General features: G+C 55.3%; 1 protein-coding gene and 1 long non-coding RNA gene across 6 annotated transcripts; one reads left to right on the top strand and one right to left on the bottom strand.

Annotated features, from left to right (window-relative positions):
- Nucleotides 1-1,288: 1,288 nt before the first annotated feature.
- Nucleotides 1,289-4,069, bottom strand: LOC130543369 (uncharacterized). The gene is made up of 2 exons (XR_008958690.1): nt 3,914-4,069; nt 1,289-3,650 (listed from the first exon to the last, which is right to left on the bottom strand). It is a non-coding gene; the product is annotated as an uncharacterized LOC130543369 (long non-coding RNA).
- A 161-nt stretch (nt 4,070-4,230) lies between these two features.
- Nucleotides 4,231-19,824, top strand: FHIP2B (FHF complex subunit HOOK interacting protein 2B). 5 transcript variants are annotated; one of them, XR_007187985.2, is made up of 18 exons: nt 4,231-4,326; nt 8,128-8,206; nt 10,415-10,587; nt 13,350-13,454; nt 13,551-13,763; nt 13,899-14,126; nt 14,232-14,428; nt 14,701-14,809; nt 15,033-15,109; nt 15,475-15,664; nt 16,146-16,291; nt 16,391-16,519; nt 16,689-16,779; nt 16,986-17,129; nt 17,466-17,606; nt 17,818-17,918; nt 18,147-18,602; nt 19,381-19,824. XR_007187985.2 is itself a non-coding variant. In XM_048212292.2 (17 exons), the coding sequence occupies exons 1-17, from the start codon at nt 4,282-4,284 to the stop codon at nt 18,283-18,285; spliced, it is 2,304 nt and encodes a 767-aa protein (XP_048068249.1). In that variant the 5' UTR covers nt 4,231-4,281; the 3' UTR covers nt 18,286-19,824. The 5 variants fall into 5 exon arrangements, 4 of the variants coding, with proteins under 4 accessions (XP_048068249.1, XP_026374834.1, XP_048068248.1 ...); XM_048212292.2 differs by having other exon boundaries at nt 13,554-13,763; nt 18,147-19,824; XM_026519049.3 differs by having other exon boundaries at nt 13,551-13,673; nt 18,147-19,824.
- Nucleotides 19,825-19,902: the final 78 nt, after the last annotated feature.

The following is a 19,902-nucleotide window of genomic DNA, read 5'->3' as shown; positions in this document are numbered from 1 at the left end:
ACGAGAGCCAGCTGGGTGCAAAGCCTGCTTGTCCTCGACTGAGGCCCTGAACGCCCAGCGTGGCAGTCAACCTCGTCAGTATCTGACACGATTGCACCCTCCAGGGCCCGATGCTCCCGGTTGGTGGGGAGGCCAAACACACAGAGAAGGTCCACGGTGTGCATGAGTAGGCGGTAGGCGACTACTGAAGAGCAGGCAGGGAAAGCCAAGCAACGGAGAAACGGGTGAGGTCTAGTGGGCCTCGGGTTCAGTGGAGGCTGAGGGAGGACGGGGTAACATGGTCTCGCTTGACTTGGCAAGGCCTCCCGCGGGGGGCGCAGACGGGGAACTGGAGCGTGGAGGTGGGTGGAGAGGGTGAAGATCACCGGAAGATCGGAAGGGGGACATCGTGTGTGGGTGCTGGCGAAGGGCTAGCCGGATAGAACCTAGATGTGGGCGCATGAGGAGGCGTGCCGTGAGAAGGACCCGGGGAGCTGGAGCGTAAACCCAAGAACTGGGACCTGATTCAAGTCCACTACCCCCGAGATGAGTTTCCACCCCCTTTGGCTGAAACAAAAGCAAAGTGGGTAAGAATCACTCAAATGTGAACCATTATTTGAAGATGTAGGAGTTCTGATACATCTGCAACATTGTTTTATCCTTTCGACGACCCGTGAGGTCCGTGGCACAGACCATTCCGTGGCACAGACCATTTTCATCCTTACAGAGAAAGAGAACACGGTAGAAGAGACCGTTCATCTGAAGCCTGAAGCTACGTGCGAGTTCATGAGTGGAGACAGACCTCCAAGTTTCTCGACTGCTAACCCAGGACTTCCCCAGTATAAACAGTTGCCTCTCGAGGGGCAGCGGGGAGGGCAGACGAGGAGGTGGAGAGAGAGAGAGAGAATGGTTACCCAATTTTAGGTGTTCAGCCAATGTTTGGAGGCCTTACCCTGTTCCAGTACTTGGGATACAGTGGTGACAAGGCCAGCACCCCCGTGTCCACAGAGCTCCCGGGCTGTTGAACAGCAAGGGGTGCTGAGGCAGTGTTTGCTCACAGGTCCCCGGGAAGTGTGTTTGGTGGGGCAGATTGCATGCTAAGACCTAAAGGATTTTAAGTTTTTGAGATTTGGAGAGACTTGAAGTGGAGCTGGGTCCCTCAGACAAAACCTTAGGAGACTCTCTTAGAGCCTCTTCCCACGACACACGCACGCTCGCTCGCTCGTATGCAGGCACATGCGAGCAAACAGATGCAAAGGCTTGGTGATCACGTAGTCCAGCGGTTTCCAAAGCTTTTCAGTAGCAAACCTTTTTTATTTAAATTCTATTTTATTATTAGTAATTGCAATACATTTACAAGTTGAATTTTATAGCTAATTATGATGAAAGTGAATGAGAACAAAGAAGCTTTGATGACCAAAAAAATTTTAAGGCACGATTTATATACAACAGTTGCCTCTTTATCGTATGCAGGAGCTAACTCACTATTGTATTTGGCTGCATCGTATCAGGAAAATCCTGATCCACACAGGTAAGTAGTTACAAAATTGTGCTTTAAAAATGCACACAGGGGCGCCTGGGTGGCACAGCGGTTAAGCGTCTGCCTTCAGCTCAGGGCGTGATCCCGGCGTTGAGGGATCGAGCCCCACATCAGGCTCCTCCGCTATGAGCCTGCTTCTTCCTCTCCCACTCCCCCTGCTTGTGTTCCCTCTCTCACTGGCTGTCTCTATCTCTGTCAAATAAATAAATAAATCTTTAAAAAAATAAAATAAAAATGCACACAAACCCATTCACACTCCTCCCACTGAGCTAGCAGCTAGCCCAGTGTCAATGTCCCCTCTCCTTGGAGCTGGGCTTAGTGACTTGCACATCCAAGACAGTTCACCCAGCAATAACGTTGGCCCTCATTTAAACCGACAGGAGGAATGGCTTTATTCAAAGGTCTTCTCCCAAAAGAACTAATCTGGCAGACTTTAAATACAGCTGACCCTTGAACAACATGGGGGTTGTTCGAAAACACAGTAAAAAATCTGCATATAAAATCTGACTGCCCCCAAATTTAACTATTAGCCTGTTCACCAGAAGCCTTCCTAACATAAACAGTCGATTAACACACATTTCGTATGTTATATGCACTTACACTGTATCCTTACAGTAAAGTAGGCTAGAGAAAAGAAAATATTTTTTAAAAGATTTATTTATTTGAGAGAGGGAGAGAGGGAGAACATGTGCACAAGCAGGGGGAGGGGCAGAGAGAGAGGGAGAAGCAGATACCCCACTGAGCAGGGAGCCCGATGTGGGGTCTTGACCCCAGGACCCCAGGATCATGACCTGAGCTGAAGGCAGACGCTTAACGGACTGAGTCCCCCGGGCGCCCCGAGAAAAGAAAATATTAAGAAAATCATAAGGGATAGGGGCTCAGTTGGAAGAGCATGCAAGGCTTGATCCCGGAGTTGGGAGTTCGAGCCCCACGTTGGGTGGAGAGTTTACTAAACAGTAATTATAATAATAACAACAATAATATTAAACTTAAAAAATGTTTTTAAAAAGAAAGAAAATCATAAAGGAGAGAAAATACAGTTACAGCACTACACTGTATTTAGCTAAAAACTGCCTGTATTAGCAGACCTGTGCAGTCCAAACCCATGCTGTTCAAGGGTCACCTGTACATCCGTGGACTCTAACGCTCTTGGCATATAACCATATAAATGTGTCCACTGACTTTTATTAGAAGTTTTAAGATAAAATTTTCAAAGTGAAGCCAAATGAAAGGTCACGGATTCCTGATGCACTCCCGCTATCCCCTAGAGTTCCCTGGGGAAAGTGGATTTAATCCACGCAGCGGCTCCCCTGACCTGTGAGGAAGCAGGCCCACAAAAGCACAGTGCAGCACTGGACTCAGGTCTCCAGCTCTCCAGGTCACCTCTCCGTACACAAAACAGGCTCGTTTCTTCCCTTTGCTCTTACACGTTCTGGCCTGAAAGCCTCCTCTCATTTCCCATAGGGCTCCTCATAGGGGCCCATTTGCAGATGGGCTATTTAAAAACGCTTATTTTCCCCAAGCAGCTGTCAGAGAAGGAGATCCAAATGCTAGCCATGTCTGGGCTGGGCAGAACGCTGCCCCCACCCCTGGTGACTTGGGCCAGACTCCAGGCTCCACTCCAGGGTACACAGCCATGTCTGGAGTGGCGGCGACTCCTGGGCCTCAGCCTGACCCCTGGGCCTCAGCCTAACCGGTGAATGGGGCCCAAAGGGCAGGACTAGTGCAGGGAAACCCTAAGACCCCACAGCTCTAGGCCCTACAGCTTTAGGGTAGAGGCTACCCTCCTCTCTAGTGCGACCCTTAATCCCATCCTTTCATCCCATGTCAGTGGTCAGCAGATACCAGCCCTCGGCTCAGAAAGATCTTTTCATTCCTGAGGCTGGAGGGTGAAGTGGAAGTGGTAGGGAGAATGGGCTTTAAACTGGCAGAATTGTCCCTCTGGACATTCCAGGAAATGTCCTGGACATTCACTCCTGCTCTTAAGGGTTCTGCCTGCGTAATTCATGGGCCCAACTTTTCGGGGCAGGAGGCCTCTTGACATGGGAGACCCACCTTCTGTTTCTTTCCTTGGCGCTGCGAGGACACCCCGGCCGGTTGTTACTTCCTCAGCAGGACCTCCGGACCAGTGCTGTGTCCACGCAAAGGAACAAGCAACAAGTGAAATTAATTTTCAGAATATACATCATTTAACTCGATATATCTATATGTTACAATTTCAACAAGTCATCAACATACAACATCATGAGTGAGCTATTTTACATTTTCTTTTTGTAGTAAATCTTCAGAATCCGGGGTCTCCTTTACCCTCAGCACCTCTCAATTTGGACCAGCACGTTTGTTTCAGTGCGGACAGGGGCCGGGCGCGGGGGGTAGGGGCGTCTGGAGACTTACAGGACCCACAAACCTTCCCACTCCTCGTCGAAGCAGCTCCCGGTGCCCCTCGCCCTTCTCGCTGCCACCTGGCTCCCCCCACGGGGACGCAGCTCCCCTCCGCTGCGGCGCGGGGCTCCACGTCGGCGCCCGATCTCCTTCCCGACCGCGCGGGCCGGGCCGGGCCGGGCAGGAGGCGACGGGCGGCGGGCGCCCCCCGCGGGCCGGGGCGGGGCGGGGCGGACCAGGCAGGGCCCCGCCCCCTCGCCGCGCCTCCGGGGCCGCCCTCCGCCCGAGAGCTCCGCCGCCGCCGCACCGCCGCCGCCGCCGCCGCGCCGCCGCCGCCGCCGCCGCCCGGGAGCCGAGCCGGGCCGGGCCGGGCCGCCAACATGCTGAGCCGGCTCGGCGCGCTGCTGCAGGAGGCCGTGGGGGCGGTGAGGCCGGGGAGGCCCGGGCGCGCGGGGCCTAGGCCGGAAGGGCGGGCGCGGGGCCGGGGGAGGAGCCGGCGGGCGGGGGGGGGCGGGGGGCGCGGGCCCGCCTCCGGGAAGGGACCCCCACCCAGGCCGTGGCGCCCTTTCCCGGGCCTCCTCTCTCCCCCGTGGCGCCGCTCCCGCACAGCCCTTCTTGCTTCGCGTGGCCTCGTTCCCGATCGCCCACTCCCAGCTCCTCTCAGATCGCCCCAGCCCCTAACCCTTTTCCCCAGATGGCTTCCTGTTTATTTTTCCTGCTCCCCGGTCCCAGTTCGCTCCCAGTTCCCAAACTCTTCTGTGCTAGAGGGCCCCCTTGTCCCCCAGTAGTTTCTTCCCCAAGGTCCCTTCCCCCGGCCCTTTGCCTTCCTCCGCCTCCCCTCCCCCCGCCACGCTCCTCCCTTCCCGGTCACCTGGGCTGGAAACATAAATGCCCCTAGCTTTCCTTCCGAGCCCCCAGACAACCCCAAGACCTCAGTCAGGCGCGTGTGCGCTCAGCCTCCACTTGGGAAGTTCCGGCCCGGATTGGACACGTCCCCAGGAAGCCTGTATAGATACACTCCGGGGTGGGTGGGCGCCCGGCCCAGGACGCAGCCTGCTGCGGGCACAGGGCCGCATCCGGTATCTCACGCCACAGGGGCCCTGCCAGAGTGACCTTGAGTCAGGAGAGGCCAGCAGCGGGGGGACCTTGGGGCAGCCATACGAGGGAGAGTTGGTGTGTTTGCCATTTTCTGTTGGGGTTGAAGGCTGGTCAGAGGCGGGTTCACTTCATTCAGCAAGATAAAAGTGCAGTTTAGGTAGACTAGGCCGAATGCCTTCCGTTTAAAGTAACCCTGCCAAGAATCTGTCTGTAAAGTTAACAGCTCTTCTCTCTCAAAGTAGAAGTCCTCCTCTAATTGATCGATTCAGTATATTCTGTCAGATTTGCTCAGGAGCAACATGCTTGTGTTCCACCTCCTTTCTCCCCAGCACACTCTCCAAAACAGAGCTTATTATAAAAGCCAACAGTCTCAGCCTTAATCAGACTTGTGAAGAAAGTGAAACGCTCCCCCCACCTCTCCTCCACCTGTCCCCAGCCCTGCCCTTCCTGACGTCCAGGGCAGGCCACCTTGGGAGGGCTTCCAGAGTAATCTTGCCTTCCCCTCCTCCTTGTCCCCAATCAAAACAGCTGTCATCTTAGGACGTGATGTGACAAACCACTTCATACCTCTCCAGGGAAGCTCCATACACAGGGCAGGTGGACGGACCAGAGAGAGCCTTAGTCCTGAGAAGTGAATTTCTAGTGCTTCCAATGCAGGCATGTCAGCGTCAGGGGCTGGAGGACGTACTGCTGGTCAAGGGAGGTATTTTCCGGCAGGTGATTTTTGGCCCCTGAGCATCGGTTACATAGACAATACCGTAGAAGTTTGGCTGGCCCCATGGAACTGTCAGGAGAGAGGGGAACCCCTCTTTTCCCCTTCACCCCCACATGGGGGGCATCGGTCTTCCCCTGCCTGGGTCACCAGGTTGAGACCCCAGCTGGTTGCTTGACTCCTTGTTAAGGGGGAAGAGTGCTCCTTCCTGCCCTCTTCTGACAAAACAGAATAGCAATCATTAGGGTTCTTTTAGAAAATATTCTTTATGATTATTAGTAACAAAGATAGTGAAGATTAGAATTTAATAATTTCTCTTTAAAATAAATCATTTGGTGCAATTTCTTTGGAGTTGCAATAGCTAATAGGAGATTCAGGTGAAGATGATCTGCTTGCTTTGTTCTAACGGTCTGTTTTGTTACAGTCTGTTTGCTGACCGTCTGTATTCTCCCGGGTCTCCTGTTCTTACTGGATTGTTCGTTTTCAGTGTCAACCCAGATGAAGGGTTTGGGAGACTACAAATGAATTTGGAGGCTACATGTGAGCCCGTCGCAGCACTGGAAGATGATTGTAGTGCTGGTCAAGGGTTGGGGGGCTTTCCTGAGACGAGGAGCTACAGAAAGGATGTCTAAAGGAGTTTGCTGAGATATTTAGTAAATACGAATGAGCAGTCACTAGTGGCAGAGCCCTTTAAGGGCCGGCAGAGCTAGAAAACACAGAACCCGAGCCCTCCGGGAGCTCACAGTCTAGTAGAAGAGAAGACTTGAGTCCCACAATCATAGGCTCACACAGGGCATGGTAAGAGGCAGTGGCTCCATGTGGACGGTGTGCTTGCGATGACCGTGGAGGTGCCATTCCGGCAAGGGCCATGCCCCCCACAACCAACCAAGAAAGAAGACAAGGTTGCCTGGGCAGCCAAGGGTTAGGGGGAGAGTTTCAGGGCCTCTGATTCGGTTTTCCTGCTTCTTCCCTCTGTCCTCACGGCCAGAAGGCCGTTCTTCCCACCTTCCTGTCCTGCACACAACCGCCAGCCCGCCCCACCTAAAACGTGCTCTGCAGGAATCCTTGACCCGCCCCCACTGCCTGCAAAAAACAGTCCTGACCCGGTGGCTCAATGATCAGGGGCCCACACACTCATCAATCCGTCCTCGTCCCAGAGACACTTTGCAGAGTTCCTTCCACAGGAAGCATCCTTCCTTCATCTCTAATTATTGACGTGGGACCGCATTTGTCACATTTTAGTTCCAGGGTCACCTCAGTAAAGCTTCCTCTGTTCCAGTGCTCTTTTCCCACGGGCCACTTTCCACCTGTCCTGTGTTCTCACACTATTTCGTACCGCTGAGTGATTCTGGGCGGTTTTAGAATTCTGTTCTCCCTGCACTGGGTCTCCAACAGCCGTGTATTGCTTACAGCATCAGGCACTCAAAAGATACTTTCCGGATGAATCAGGAGTGGACAGTTCTGTGTTGCAGTGAAGTGCGAGGTTAGAAAGAGACGCGTCCAGGAGCTCTGCTGAGGCCTTTCCGGAGCCGGTGACCCTTAGCTGGACCTCACCGGTGATTGTTCAGATCTAGGCAAGTGTAGGGGGACACAGGGCCTCCTGGGCAGAGGAGTGGCCTGAGCAAAGACAGAGGGGTAGAAAAGAGCACCTGTGGTGAGGGACTATTTGATTATGCATTTTTTTTTCCTGCAAGGAAAGAGAATGAATGCTCTTTTTTGGAGTTTTCAGAGAAAGCAGTTGTTATCGGTGTGGTGATGAAGAGAGAACTTTTGGAAAAGGGGCGAGTTTGGGCCCTGCTCGTAGCAGAGATAGAATTCTTTGGGGCTGCAGGCTGTGTGTCCCCAGCTCCTCCGTCAGCCTGCAGCCTTGGACAAGAGATGCAGGCATGTTATAAGAAAGGCACCTTGTGAATATGGTGCTAACATTACCCATCTGGATGAACAAAGCCTTCCGACGGCCTCAAACACAGATTGGTGCAGACTCTCGAACCGAGAGGGGCCCGAAAGCTTTGTCTTTGCCAAGTTTTCCATGTGTATCATTTTGATTTTATTGTCTTGGGGGCGCTCTCCTGTTTTCCTCTGCGTCCCTCTACGGTGGCATAATCATCTTGAGGCGATCTGTTTCTGTGTCTGTCTCCCCGACCAAGGGCCAGGGACCGTGGAATCATCACATGTAGCAGGAGCACAGCATCTCCAGGAGAGAGGGAGGCTGGGAGAGGTGCCAAGATATTGTCCTGGAGAAAGTGCGTTCCTGTTCCCTTTGAGAACCTGGATCACGGCGCCTCCTCCAGGGCCTGGCACTGACCTGATCGATACCTGGTAGACGGTGGAACGTCCGTTGTCATGAGTGGCAGTGGTCGTGGAGCCCGTGATCACTGTGGCGGCCCCTTAGCCTGTGTCTCCTTTCTCTCCACAGCGGGAGCCCAGCATTGACCTGCTGGAGGCCTTCGTGGAGCACTGGAAGGGCATCACGCACTACTACATTGAAAGTACAGGTGGGGCCTGGTCTTCCCTGGCCAGGGGAGCCCTGCAGGCAGTGGGGAGGAAGGTGTGGGCCACGTCGCCATGCCAGTCAGAGATGCATGCTGCCTAGAGAAGGTGACAGGGGCCTCACAGGGGTTGAGAGTGGGGGCTGGCCCCACCCTGACCTTTTGGGAGAGGAACTGTGTGAGGCAGGCGTGGATGCTGGGCAGTTGGGCATGTCACCGACCTGACTGCAAGGCAGAGGGTGAGCCCTACTTGCCCCTAGCTTCCAGCTAGGCAGAGTGTCCAGGCCTGTCTTCAGGGCCCACGCCCAGGGCTTACTGATTAAAAGAAAAGAAACGGAATCAATTCCTCCTTTCCCTGAGCTAACTTAGAGGGCATTTCCCTTATAGAAACCTAGGGTAGGAGGAGAACAAAAACCAAGACGTGTAATGTGCCTGGGTCCTTCTCCCGGAGCTGACACCCCAGCCAGCCAAAGCTTTGGGTAATCTGGGCCCAGCAGGATCACCCCCTGAGGGGTGGAGTCGGATTGGCTGCTTTGTAGTCAGTACGCTGGTATTGGTGGATACACACTGGTTGCCAGGTGACCCTGTCCTGCATCCCTGGCTTTCTACCTGCTGGTTCAGACTGGGGTTTGATTCCAGTCTACCCCTTTCCTGAAGACTTGATCTCTAGCCAGAGCCAGCCCAAGAAATTAAAAACCAGTCTTTGGACACTCTGAGGGACCCCCAAGTGTCCTGTAAGACCAGGTTTTGCCAGCTTGGCGTGGTTGACATTTGGGCTGGATCATACTTTGTGGTGGCGGGCTTCTAGGGGTGCATGGTGGGATGTTTAGCAGAAGCTCTGGCTTCTATCCAAACATTGCCAAATGTTCCCGGGGGCAAAGTCACCCCCAGTGGAGAACAACGGCTTTAAACTGAAGATCTGTTTTCTTTTTTGGAGATACAATAGATGTAACATTATATCATGTAACTTGGGTGTACAACATATTGATTCAATATGCGGATATATCGTGAAGTGATCACCACAGTAAGTCTAGTTAATATCCATCACCCTAACTAGTCACCAATTTTTTTCTTGTGATGACAACTTTTAAGATCTATTCTTAGCAATTTTCAAATATATAATACATTAACTATAATCACTACGCTGTATATAACATTCTCAGGACTTATTTATTTATTGTTTTGTGCTTTTGTTTTTTTGTTTTTTGGCGGGGTCAGAGGGAGAGGGAGAGAGAGAGACTCTTAAGCAGGCTCCACGTCCAGCACAGAGCCTGACGCAGGGCTCACTCTCACCACCCTGAGATCATGACCTGAGATGAAATCAAGAATTGGACACCCAACCGACTGAGCCACTCAGGCGCCCCAGGACTTATTTATTTTTTAATTGGAAGCCTGTACCTTTTAGACAGAAGATCTCTTGCCAGAGAGCCCCAATCTACCAGAACGTAGGAAAAGATCCAGAACTGACTCATGTCCACCTGAGGCTTCACCTGAACCCAATCCATTAATTTCCAGAACAGTCCTTAGATCATAGGTACAGGGATGGGTGAGGTGAGCTGTGTTGTTCAAAAGCCAATGCTTTCAAAATAAGCTAGGGGGTGCTCCAAGGCCGGTCCCAAAGCATAAAAACTTGCTTTACGCAAACACTCTGAGACTCTCACCAAGAAAGCCCCAGCTTCTCCATCAAGACCTTTGCACGATGGAGCAGGTTTGCCTCTGAACTCATAGTCGTGCATGGATTTTTTTCTCCTTTGTAAAAAAAAGTGTTTCTCCTTTCTGCCTCCTGTGAGTGTAAAAAGGATCAGAGGCTTACCTGTCAGGAAGCTGCTCTAAGACAGCTTCTAAATTCTATGACAGAGACCCCTGAGCCCACGGCTGCTCAGTCGGGCCCAGAGCTGGCCTGTGGCCTGAACAATGTATCCTCCTGTACGCCCCCGGGTTAGGAGAAAAACTGATGCCGCCTCCCTCTGATAAAGCGCTGGAGTACGCATACTTTCCCGGTCAGAGGGCTGCGTCCTGGGCCTCATCCAGAAGGTCTTTTGTCTTTTTAAATACAGCTGTAAATTTCCACTTCCTCGGGTCTTTGTTCGAAGCCACCTGTGAACCTGGCCTTACTCCAGGTGTACCCTCAGTCTCCCTCCACCCCCCAGCCCCTCCTCAAGCCCGAGTGCCCATCTTCACCCCACTCACCCTTGTTTCCTGAATCTCTGTTAGATGAAAACACCCCTGCCAAGAAAACGGATATTCCCTGGCGGCTGAAGCAGATGCTGGACATCCTGGTGTACGAGGAGAGGCAGCAGACGGCCGCTGGCGAGGCCGGGCCCTGTCTGGAATACTTGCTGCAGCACAAAATCCTGGAGACCCTGTGCACGCTGGGCAAGGCTGAGGTGGGCAGGACCGCGGGGAGCCCCTGAGTCCCGGCTCGTCCACCTGTGTTCCTGTCATGTCGTGTCTTGGAAATGCTCCCGTTATGCAGTCAGGGTTCATTCAGCGAAGGTGTGCCAGGCAGGGGCCTCCGTGCTGCGGACACAGCAGCTATTAAAACAGACACAAATTCTGGTCAGAGAGAGGTGGGTGATCGGGGAGCCCGCACCTAGTGTATCCAACAATGACAGGGTTACAGAGAACGATAAAGGGGGACGGGGACCTGGCAGCGCGGGCAAGGCCAGTTTCCAATGTGGGCGCACCTCATTTGGTTGCACCCCACTTGATGGTGCTTCACAAAGAGTGCGTTTTTTACAAGTCGAAGGTTTGTGGGCAGCGGTGCATTGTGAAAGTCTGTCGGCGCCATTTTTCCAACAGCGTTTGTTCACTTCATGTCTCTCTGTCACATCTTGGTAATTCTTGGTACTATTTCAAACTTAGTTATTATATTCCTTACGGTGATATGTGATCAATGATCTTCGATGTTGCTATTATAACTGGGGGGACCACAGATAATGCCTCTGTAAGACAGCTCCACTGACCAGCCATTCCCCATCTTTCTCCCTCTCCCTGGACCTCCCTGTTCCCTGAGACGCTACAATATTCAAATTTGGCCAACTAATAACTGCACTGGCCTCTAAGTGTTCAAGTGAAAGGAAGAGTCATGTGTCTCACTTTAAATCAAAAATAAGAAATGATAAAGCTCAGTAAGGAAGGCACGTTGAAAGCTGAGATGGGCCAAAAGCTGGGCCTCTTGCACCAAACAGTTAGCCAGGTTGTGAATGCAAAGGAAAAGTTGTTGAAGGAGGTTAAACGTGCCTTCCAGTGAACACATGAACGATAAGAAAGCAGAACAGCCTTACTGCTGATGTGGAGAAAGGCTGAGCCGTCTGCGTAGAAGATCGAACCAGCCGCGACATTGCGTTAAGCCAAAGCCTAACCCTGAGCAAGGCCCCGACTCTCTTCAATTCCGCGAAGGCTGAGAGCCATGGAAGCTGCAGGAGAAAAGTCCGAAGCTGGCAGAGGTGGGTCCGTGAGGTTTAAGGGAAGAAGCCGTCTCTGTAACATCAGAGCGCAGGGCGAAGCAGCCAGTGCTGGTGCAGACGCCGCAGCAAGTTCTCCAGGAGATCCAGCTGGGATAAGTGATGAAGGAGGCTACACTGAGCAACAGATCTCCAGTGCAGATGAAACGGCCTCTCTCGGAAGAAGATGCCGGCCAGGACTCTCATAGCTGGAGGCGGAAAGTCAATGCCCGGCTTCAAAGTTTCCAAGAACAGGCTGACTCTCTCGCTAGGGGCTAATTCAGCTGGTGACTTGAAGTCGAAGCCAGTGCTCGTTGACTGTTCTGGAAATCCCAGGGCCCTGAGGAATTATGCTAAGCCCACTCTGCCTGTGCTCAGTAAATGGAACGACAAAGCCTGCGTGGCAGCACTTCACGTTACAGCATGGTTCCCTGAATATTTTAAGTCCACTGTTGAGACCCACCGCTCAGAAAAAAATATTTTCAAAATATGACTGCTCCCTGGCACTGCACCTGGTCACGCACAAGCTCTGATGGGGAGGTAAGACGAGACGACCATTGTTCTCTGCTGACACAGCCTCCGTTCTGCAGCCCCTGGATCAAGGAGTCATTTGACTTTCAAGTCTTGCTATTTAAGAAATACATTTGTAAGGCTGTGGCTGCCATAGATAGTGGTTCTTCTGGATTTGGGCAAGGAAATCGAAAACCTTCTGGCAAGGATTCACCATTCTAGGTGCCATTAAGAACGTTCGTGATTCATGGGAAGAGGTCAAAATATCAACATGAACAGGAGTTTGGAAGAATTTGATTGCAGCCTTCATGCACTCCGGCAGGTCCAAGACTTCAGAGGAGGAAGTGTGGGGGAAAGGGCAAGAGAACTAGAACAGGAAGTGGAGCCTGAGGACGGGACTGAATGGCCGCCATCTCTGGATCATACTAACAGATGGGAAGTTGCTGCTTGAGGATGAGCAGAGAAACTGGTTTCTTGAGATGGAATCTACGCCTGGGGAAGAGCTGGAAAGATTGTTGAGATGTTAACAAAAGATTTAGAGCATCGCATAAGCTTAGTTGCTAGAGCTGGCAGGTTGGAGAGGACTGACTCTAGTTTTGCAAGAAGTTCTACTGTGAGTAAAATGCCGTCACACGGCATCGCGTGCTACAGAGAAATCGTTCATGAAAGCAAGAGTCCATCCATGTGGCCAGCTTCGTTGTCTTATTTTAAGAAATTGCCACAGCCACCCCACCTTCAGCAACCCCCCCCCGCCCCGATCAGTCAGCAGCCACCAGCATTGAGGCAAGAGCCTCCACCAGCAAAAAGATTACAATTCGCTGAAAGCTCAGGTGATGGTTAGCAATTTTTAGCAATATTTTTAAATTAAGGTTATACAGTGCTTTTTAGATACACGCCATTGCACAATAGACTACAGTACAGCATAAACATAGCTTTTGTATGCATTGGGAAGCCAGAACATTAATTTGACTTGCTTCATTGCGGTATTCACTTATTGCGACCTTTGCCCCACTGTGGTGGTCTGAAGTGAAGCTGCCCGTCTCGGAGGTGTGGCTGTGGTGAGGGAAGGAGGCTTGCAGAGAAGGTGTCCTCTGAGCAGTGACAGAGGGAGGATTGTGGCCTGCGGGGAGCAGCATTCCGGGCGGTGCGCACGGCTTCGTCTTCTGATGGGCACTCTGTCCCTTGACCCTCAGTACCCCCCAGGGATGCGGCAGCAGGTATTCCAGTTCTTCAGCAAGGTTCTGGCCCAGGTGCAGCACCCCCTCCTGCATTACCTCAACGTCCACAGGCCTGTGCAGGTGAGGAACCAGGAGACTGAGGGGTGTCTGAGGGTCAAGCCCTCTCTCTTCCCTGCTATCCCATTCTTCCCTGTTTCTAACTTACTTCCCTTCTAGAAGCTTCTCCGACTTGGTGGGACAGTTCCTGGTTCCCAGACAGAAAAGGAGGAGGTACAGTTCACCACCGTCCTCTGCTCCAAGATCCAACAGGACCCAGCCCTGCTCACCTACATCCTGGAAGTGAGCACCTCTGTGAGGCATCGGAGCGGGAGGGCCCCGACCCCAGGGCAGGCCTCTTTGGCCCTTCTGAGGAAGCAGAGGAGGGAGCAGGTACTCAGGCGCCTAGGCGGCTTCCCCTCCAGCTCCATGCAGAGGCCCTGACAGCCGGCACATCCTGCTTTCCCACGGGGGCATCATGGGGAAGGGTCTGCACCATGACGTGGCTTCCCCCGACCTTCTTTGCAGGGTAAAAAGATTGTCAGCAGGAAGAAGTCCTCCAAAGAACCCACCACCCTGCCCAGAGAGGCAGCCAGCATCCAAGACAAGGACCGGTCCCACAGCAAGGCCGCTGACGTGAGCGCCTGTGCGGCCCGGGCCTTGAGCACACAGCCGCCTGCCGAGATGGAGGAGCCAGACGGTCGGGCCGGGGAGAGCAACCTCATCGCCTCCCTGATCGGGCTGTGCAAGAGCAAGGTGCTAGCCGCCGAGATGCGGGGGCAGGGACGAGGAGGGCGAATTGCTGGGAAGGGATCTGGGGGCTCCAACCTGGGTCCCTGAAGTCGTACCCCTGTCCCCTAGAAAGGTCGGGTGGCTCTGAGGGCCCAGGAGAACCTGTTGCTCCTGGTGAGTGTGGCTTCGCCTGCAGCCGCCACCTACCTGGTGCAGAGCAGCCCTTGCTGCCCCGCTGTCGTCGAGCACCTCTGCCAGCTGTACCAGTCCGTGCCCGCCTTCCTGGACCCAGCGGACATTGCCACTTTGGAGGGCGTCAGCTGGAGGTAGGTGCTTGGTCGGGGAAAGCTGGCCTGCGTCTTCAGTGGCGGGAAGCCCTCCCTGTCCTCCGGTTTTCTAGGAGGGATGGGGCCCTCTGTTGGCCTCCCTCTTCCTGAGGGCACAGCCCATCCTCAAGGGCTTTTCCTCCAGGGAAACATCACTTTTGCTTCCCCCGCCTCCTCCCCCACCCCGGCAACAGAGGTTGCAGGGAGAAGAGGCCCAGATTCTGGAACATACCTGAGGCAGGCCTCATCGCTCCTCCCTTGCTTCCCCTCAGGTTGCCCAGTGCCCCGTCTGACGAGGCTTCCTTCCCTGGCAAGGAGGCCTTGGCTGCCTTTTTGGGCTGGTTTGATTACTGTGACCACCTCATCACAGAGGCACACACGGTGAGCAGGGGTGGGTCCCAACAGGGCTCTCTGTGGGGGTGCCCCGTGGTTGACCCCACTCCCTTCCCTGTGTCCACCTTGAGGGCCAAGTGGGTTTCTCAGGAGCTAGGCAGGGCCCCCGGCCTGCCTATTGTGTTAGACGCCGTGCAAGGACATGGTTGTTTCTCAGTGGAAAACTGTCATGGAGGTGAAATGTGCTTAAGACACTTTCTTCGGCATCTAGGTGGTTGCAGACGCCTTGGCAAAGGCTGTGGCTGAGAAGTTATTCGTGGAGATTCTGCAGCCCCACCTCCTGCATGTGTAAGTCTGTGTCCCGTTCCCTTGGGCATGGCCATGGTCTGGACCCAGTTGCTCACCCCACCAAGCCCTTTCCTGTTCCTAAGGCCAGGGATCTTCTTGGCCAGAGTCACATGGGTCTGTGGGCTCCATGGTTAATGTTTGCCAGGCTGACCCCCTGACACACATGTGGCTCAGAACCACATGGGCCGTCTCCAGGATCTCAGGAGGGCTAGGGAGCAAGCAGAGGAATACCAGCCAAGGCATAAGGAAACCAGGAAAGGGTTCTGTCACCCCCAACATTCGTTCACTGCTGGCTCCCTCTCTGCTCTCCCCTCCCCCACCTGGCTCTCAGCCCCCGGACCTGGCTCAGTGTTCTCTCCCTGTAGTTCTGAGCAGAGCGTCCTGACCTCCACCGCCTTGCTCACGGCCATGCTGCGTCAGCTCCGCTCCCCTGCGCTGCTGCGAGAGGCTGTGGCTTTCCTCCTGGGCACAGACCCACAGCCTGCAGCCCCCGACGATGGCCCCCGCACTCTGTGCGCCCACCTCATCGGGCACTGCGACCACCTCTCTGATGAGGTGAGTGGGGGGAGCATCGTCCTTCTGGCTCCAACCGCCCCTGCCCAAGGGGTCCCCTGAATGCTTCTCCCTGCTTGCATTAGCTTACCAGGTGGTACTGCCTTTGAGGCATTGAAAACGCGTACCCCCCAAAACAGTGACTGCTTCTGTCACATAGTGATTTTCTGTGATGCTTGCCATGCGACTTTGTTTTCCAAAGCTATTTCATATGCACTTGGCTTGTGAGGCTTGCAGCTACTCTGAGCCAGGTGAGGCCGCTATTCTGCTTTTCAGCCATGGAAACGGAGACACAGAAAAGCCAGTTGGCTCACTTGATAGCACACATCAAATTGGTAACGGAACTGGACTGGGCAGACTTCCGGCTCCCGGACCAGCACCCACCCGCTCCCCCTAAAACCTGCTGCCTGCTCTTTTCTTGTCTGAGTGAGCAGTTCCCCGGGACCCCTGGAAGCCGGGGTCCTGCTGACCCTTTCTTACCCAGATCAGCATCGCCACCCTGCGGCTGTTCGAGGAGCTGCTCCAGAAGCCGCACGAGCAGGTCATCCGTGGCCTGGTCCTGTGCAACCTGGAGGGCCGCCATTATGTGGCCCGGGGCTCACCGGAGCCCGAGAGCTACGAGGACACCTTGTAAGTGCAACCCTGTGCCTCTGGGAGGCCTCAGGCCGCTGGGACTCACCACAACCCCCCAGTACCCCTGCACTGTTCATTCATTCATTGGTGCCACAGAGATCTGGAGGAAGACCCCTACTTCACAGACGGCTTCCTCAACTCCAGCTTTCAGCCCTCTGCAAAGCCTCCTCCCGCCCCCGCCACCAACTCGGACGGCAAAACAGCAGTGACTGAGATCGTCAACAGGTAGGGAGCCATCCGGAAACCCAAGTCACTTGAGATTTGTTCTGCCTTTGGCCGTAGCCCTGATGCGGCTCAGGCCAGGAGGGAGTGTTCCCTCGGGGCTGGAGATGGAGCCGGGAGGAACAGGGTGGCCCAGGCGGTGCCCCTCCACACCTAGGGTCTTGTCTCTCAGTTTCCTCTGCCTGGTTCCTGAGGAAGCCAAGACCTCGGCTTTCCTAGAGGAGACTGGGTATGACACATACGTCCACGATGCTTACGGACTGGTGAGTGTTGAGGCCTCTGCCAACACCCACTGCTTGTCCCTCAAAGCCCTGGCGTTGATAAACTCCACCTTCTCCCTCTGTGATCTGCCAGAGGTGCTCCCTGCTCCGGCCAAGAGCCTTGAGTCCATCCTTCCTCCGTGGTTCCCGCGGTCTGCGGGCGCCTCCTGACCACTGGGCCCACCTCCTCACTCTCACTCCTATTTCAGTTCCAGGAGTGCAGCTCCCGAGTTGCCCCCTGGGGCTGGCCCCTGGGCCCTACACCCCTGGACCCCCATGAGCCTGAACGGCCTTTCTTTGAGGGTCACTTCCTCCGAATGCTGTTTGACCGCATGTCCCGGATTTTGGAACAGGTAGCCAACAGGACTGGACCCTGACTACAGGGTGAGGGCCCATGGGAGAACTCCAGGCAGGTGGCCCTGGGAGGGGGGGGTTGAGTCCTCTTTGGTTCTTCAGCTCCATACCCCCCTCCCCCACCCCCTTCTCCAGGCGGGAAGCCCCGTCTTGCCTGTGCTCCACACGCCCTAACGCGTTCTGGCCCTCAGCCCCAGGGAATCCATGACACACACACATCACGTGAGACTCCCGCCCCCGCACACGCTCACACTGGCCAAGCGCCTTGCTGGGGGAGTGCAAAAATGCTCACCGCCCCCTGCCAACCCTCGGCTTGTCCACTGTGTTCCCTACAGCCATACAGCCTGAACCTGCAAGTGACCTCAGTCCTGTCCCGGCTTGCCCTCTTCCCCCACCCCCTTATCCATGAGTACCTCCTGGATCCCTACATCAACCTGGCCCCTGGCTGCAGGAGTCTGTTCTCCGTGCTCGTCAGGGTAAGGATGCTGAGCCCAAGGGTGTGTGCTGGTGGGGCAGCAGGAAGGGAGGGGATCAGGACAGGGGTGGGGGGCTGCAGGAGTGGGCGCTCTGGACAGCTCCAGGGAAATGCGCAGGCACACACCCCATCCTCCACTGAACTACGGCAGAGCTAGGGAACCCTGCATGAGTGTCGGCCCCCACCTCAGTCATGTCTCATTCCCGCTCTAGGTGATCGGGGACTTGATGCAGAGAATTCAGAGGGTACCCCAGTTCCCGGGCAAACTGCTCCTGGTGCGCAAGCAGCTGATGGGTCAGGTCCCTGGGGAGCAGTAAGTAACCGAGGGAAATGGGTGCCCAAGGACAGACCCCAGGGTGGGAAGGCAGACTGCTTAAGGATGTGGGAGGAGCACAGGCCAGGGGGTGGAGAGGGCCCATTGCTGAGCTCTGTCTTCCCTCAGAGGCATCTGCCACTGGAATGTGCCTCATGGACACAGGGGTGTCATACCGGGCACGCTCCCACCGCCTCCCGGCCATGACCCCCATGCTGTCTCCCTCAGGCTGGACCACCAGACCCTCCTCCAGGGCGTGGTGGTTCTTGAGGAATTCTGCAAGGAGCTGGCTGCCATCGCTTTCGTCAAGTTCCCCCCACATGGTCCTCACCTGCACCTCTCCCCTCCCCGAGAAGGGCACGTCTGAGCCAGGAGCAGGACAGGAGGAGGGACTTCTGCCCACACCTCTGCCCAAGAGCTGCCTCCCACCTGGCACTGCCACCGCCTCCCGCCTCCCAGGCTGGGGGCTTGGCTCCATCTCCTCTATATCCCAGGCACTTGTGCCTCTCAGGAGGCCTGGGCTTCCGCTCCCAGGTGAACTCAAGAAGATCCTGGCCCATCAGCCAAGACACTGGGTTCAGGGAGTGGGTCTCCAAGATACCGGAAGCCAAGGAGCAAAAGAGATGGCCTCCCAGACAGCATGGTGTCCTCGGGGCCTTCTCAGGGGAGCTGGGTAATTGCCAGGTGAGCACCCAGACCCCAACCCTCATGCGTTCTGTGCCTGTCACCCGAGTCTACGGTACGGGCCATTCGTGGCCAGGGCCAAGACCTCTGGCTTAGTTCCCGGGGCACAGAGGGGAGTGAGTGACAGTTCTGAGGCTGGTCAGGACCGCAGGCCAGAGATGGGGGTGCAGGAGCCCTGTCTCTGTCACGCTAGGTACCACAGACACTGCTGAGACTTCACGTTCTTTCTCCTGCCTTGGCTTAATCCATGGCGAAGGGGCAGTGGATGGCAGGGGAAGCCCACTCTTCCTGCCCAGCTCTCCTAGAGACTGTTGCAAAATTCCCAACCGCCTCATGGCTAATATCCAAGGCATGCTCCACGCCCAGGCGGGGGCAGCTGCTAATGAGAGCCTTGGTGCAACTGCAGCCAGGGCGGGAGAGGGCCTGGGAAGCAGGGGGCTGGGTGCCAGGCTCCGGCTCCAGCTGGTTTCTCTCTGGCGCCTCTGAACCCGTCTCGGCAGGCCCTCCACACCTGGGCAGAGGGGCTCAGAGACCGGGGGAGGCCAGGCCTGGCTCTCAGCATTCCACCCAGCCTGCAGTGTTCTTGATGGAATACTCTTCCGGGGGAGTCAGGGAGCCTGGGACAGACGAGGCCAGGACGCCCAGCTGAGCCCAGGCCCCCGAGGCCCAGCAGGGAGGCGCTGGGGCGCAGGCAGCCGGTGGCAGTGTTGTTCTCCCTGCATGCCCTTCACGGCTGGGGCTGCCACCCCACCCGGCCCGAATCTGTCTCGACCTGCAGGAACACACAGGCGGCGCCAGGCATTACCTCACAGCAGGACTGCAGTTGCTGGCTTCGCTCCTGGGCAAGGAGGAGCAGGCCAGGGCCCCTTTCGCTTCCTTTTCCTGCCTATGCCGCTTCTAGAAGCCGGCCGCAGGTTGCCAGGAGGTGACATGGAAGAGGAGGAACTCTGTGACCTCTCCCTCTCCTGCATTCCTCCGAGCTGAGGAGGACGTAACCGCTGCTCTGAAGGACACCGTGCATGTGTGTGCACGCGTGTGTGCGCACGTGGGTGTTGGCGTGGGACAAGAGAGCAGAGCTCACAGGGTAAATTGGGTCTGAACTCTTCAAGTCAGGAAATGTTTGAGCGTCCGGGAGTCACAGACACTCCCCTCCTCCATCCCCTTCAGCATTCGCACTGCGTCCCCCCAGACAACACAGCAATAAATGGTTTCGTGGCGTGGACCCAGTGGCCCTGCTCTCCGCCCTTTGCGTCCTCCTGCGCAGCACTCCACCGCTCATTCGGGCCCATCTTCCTCCCCA

The sequence above is a fragment of the Ursus arctos genome, unplaced genomic scaffold (genome assembly GCF_023065955.2).
Source record: "Ursus arctos isolate Adak ecotype North America unplaced genomic scaffold, UrsArc2.0 scaffold_11, whole genome shotgun sequence".
In the NCBI taxonomy this organism is placed as follows: Eukaryota; Metazoa; Chordata; class Mammalia; order Carnivora; family Ursidae; genus Ursus; species Ursus arctos.
The sequence above is the reverse complement of the archived record's forward strand: the minus strand, read 5'-3'. Positions and strand labels throughout refer to the sequence as shown.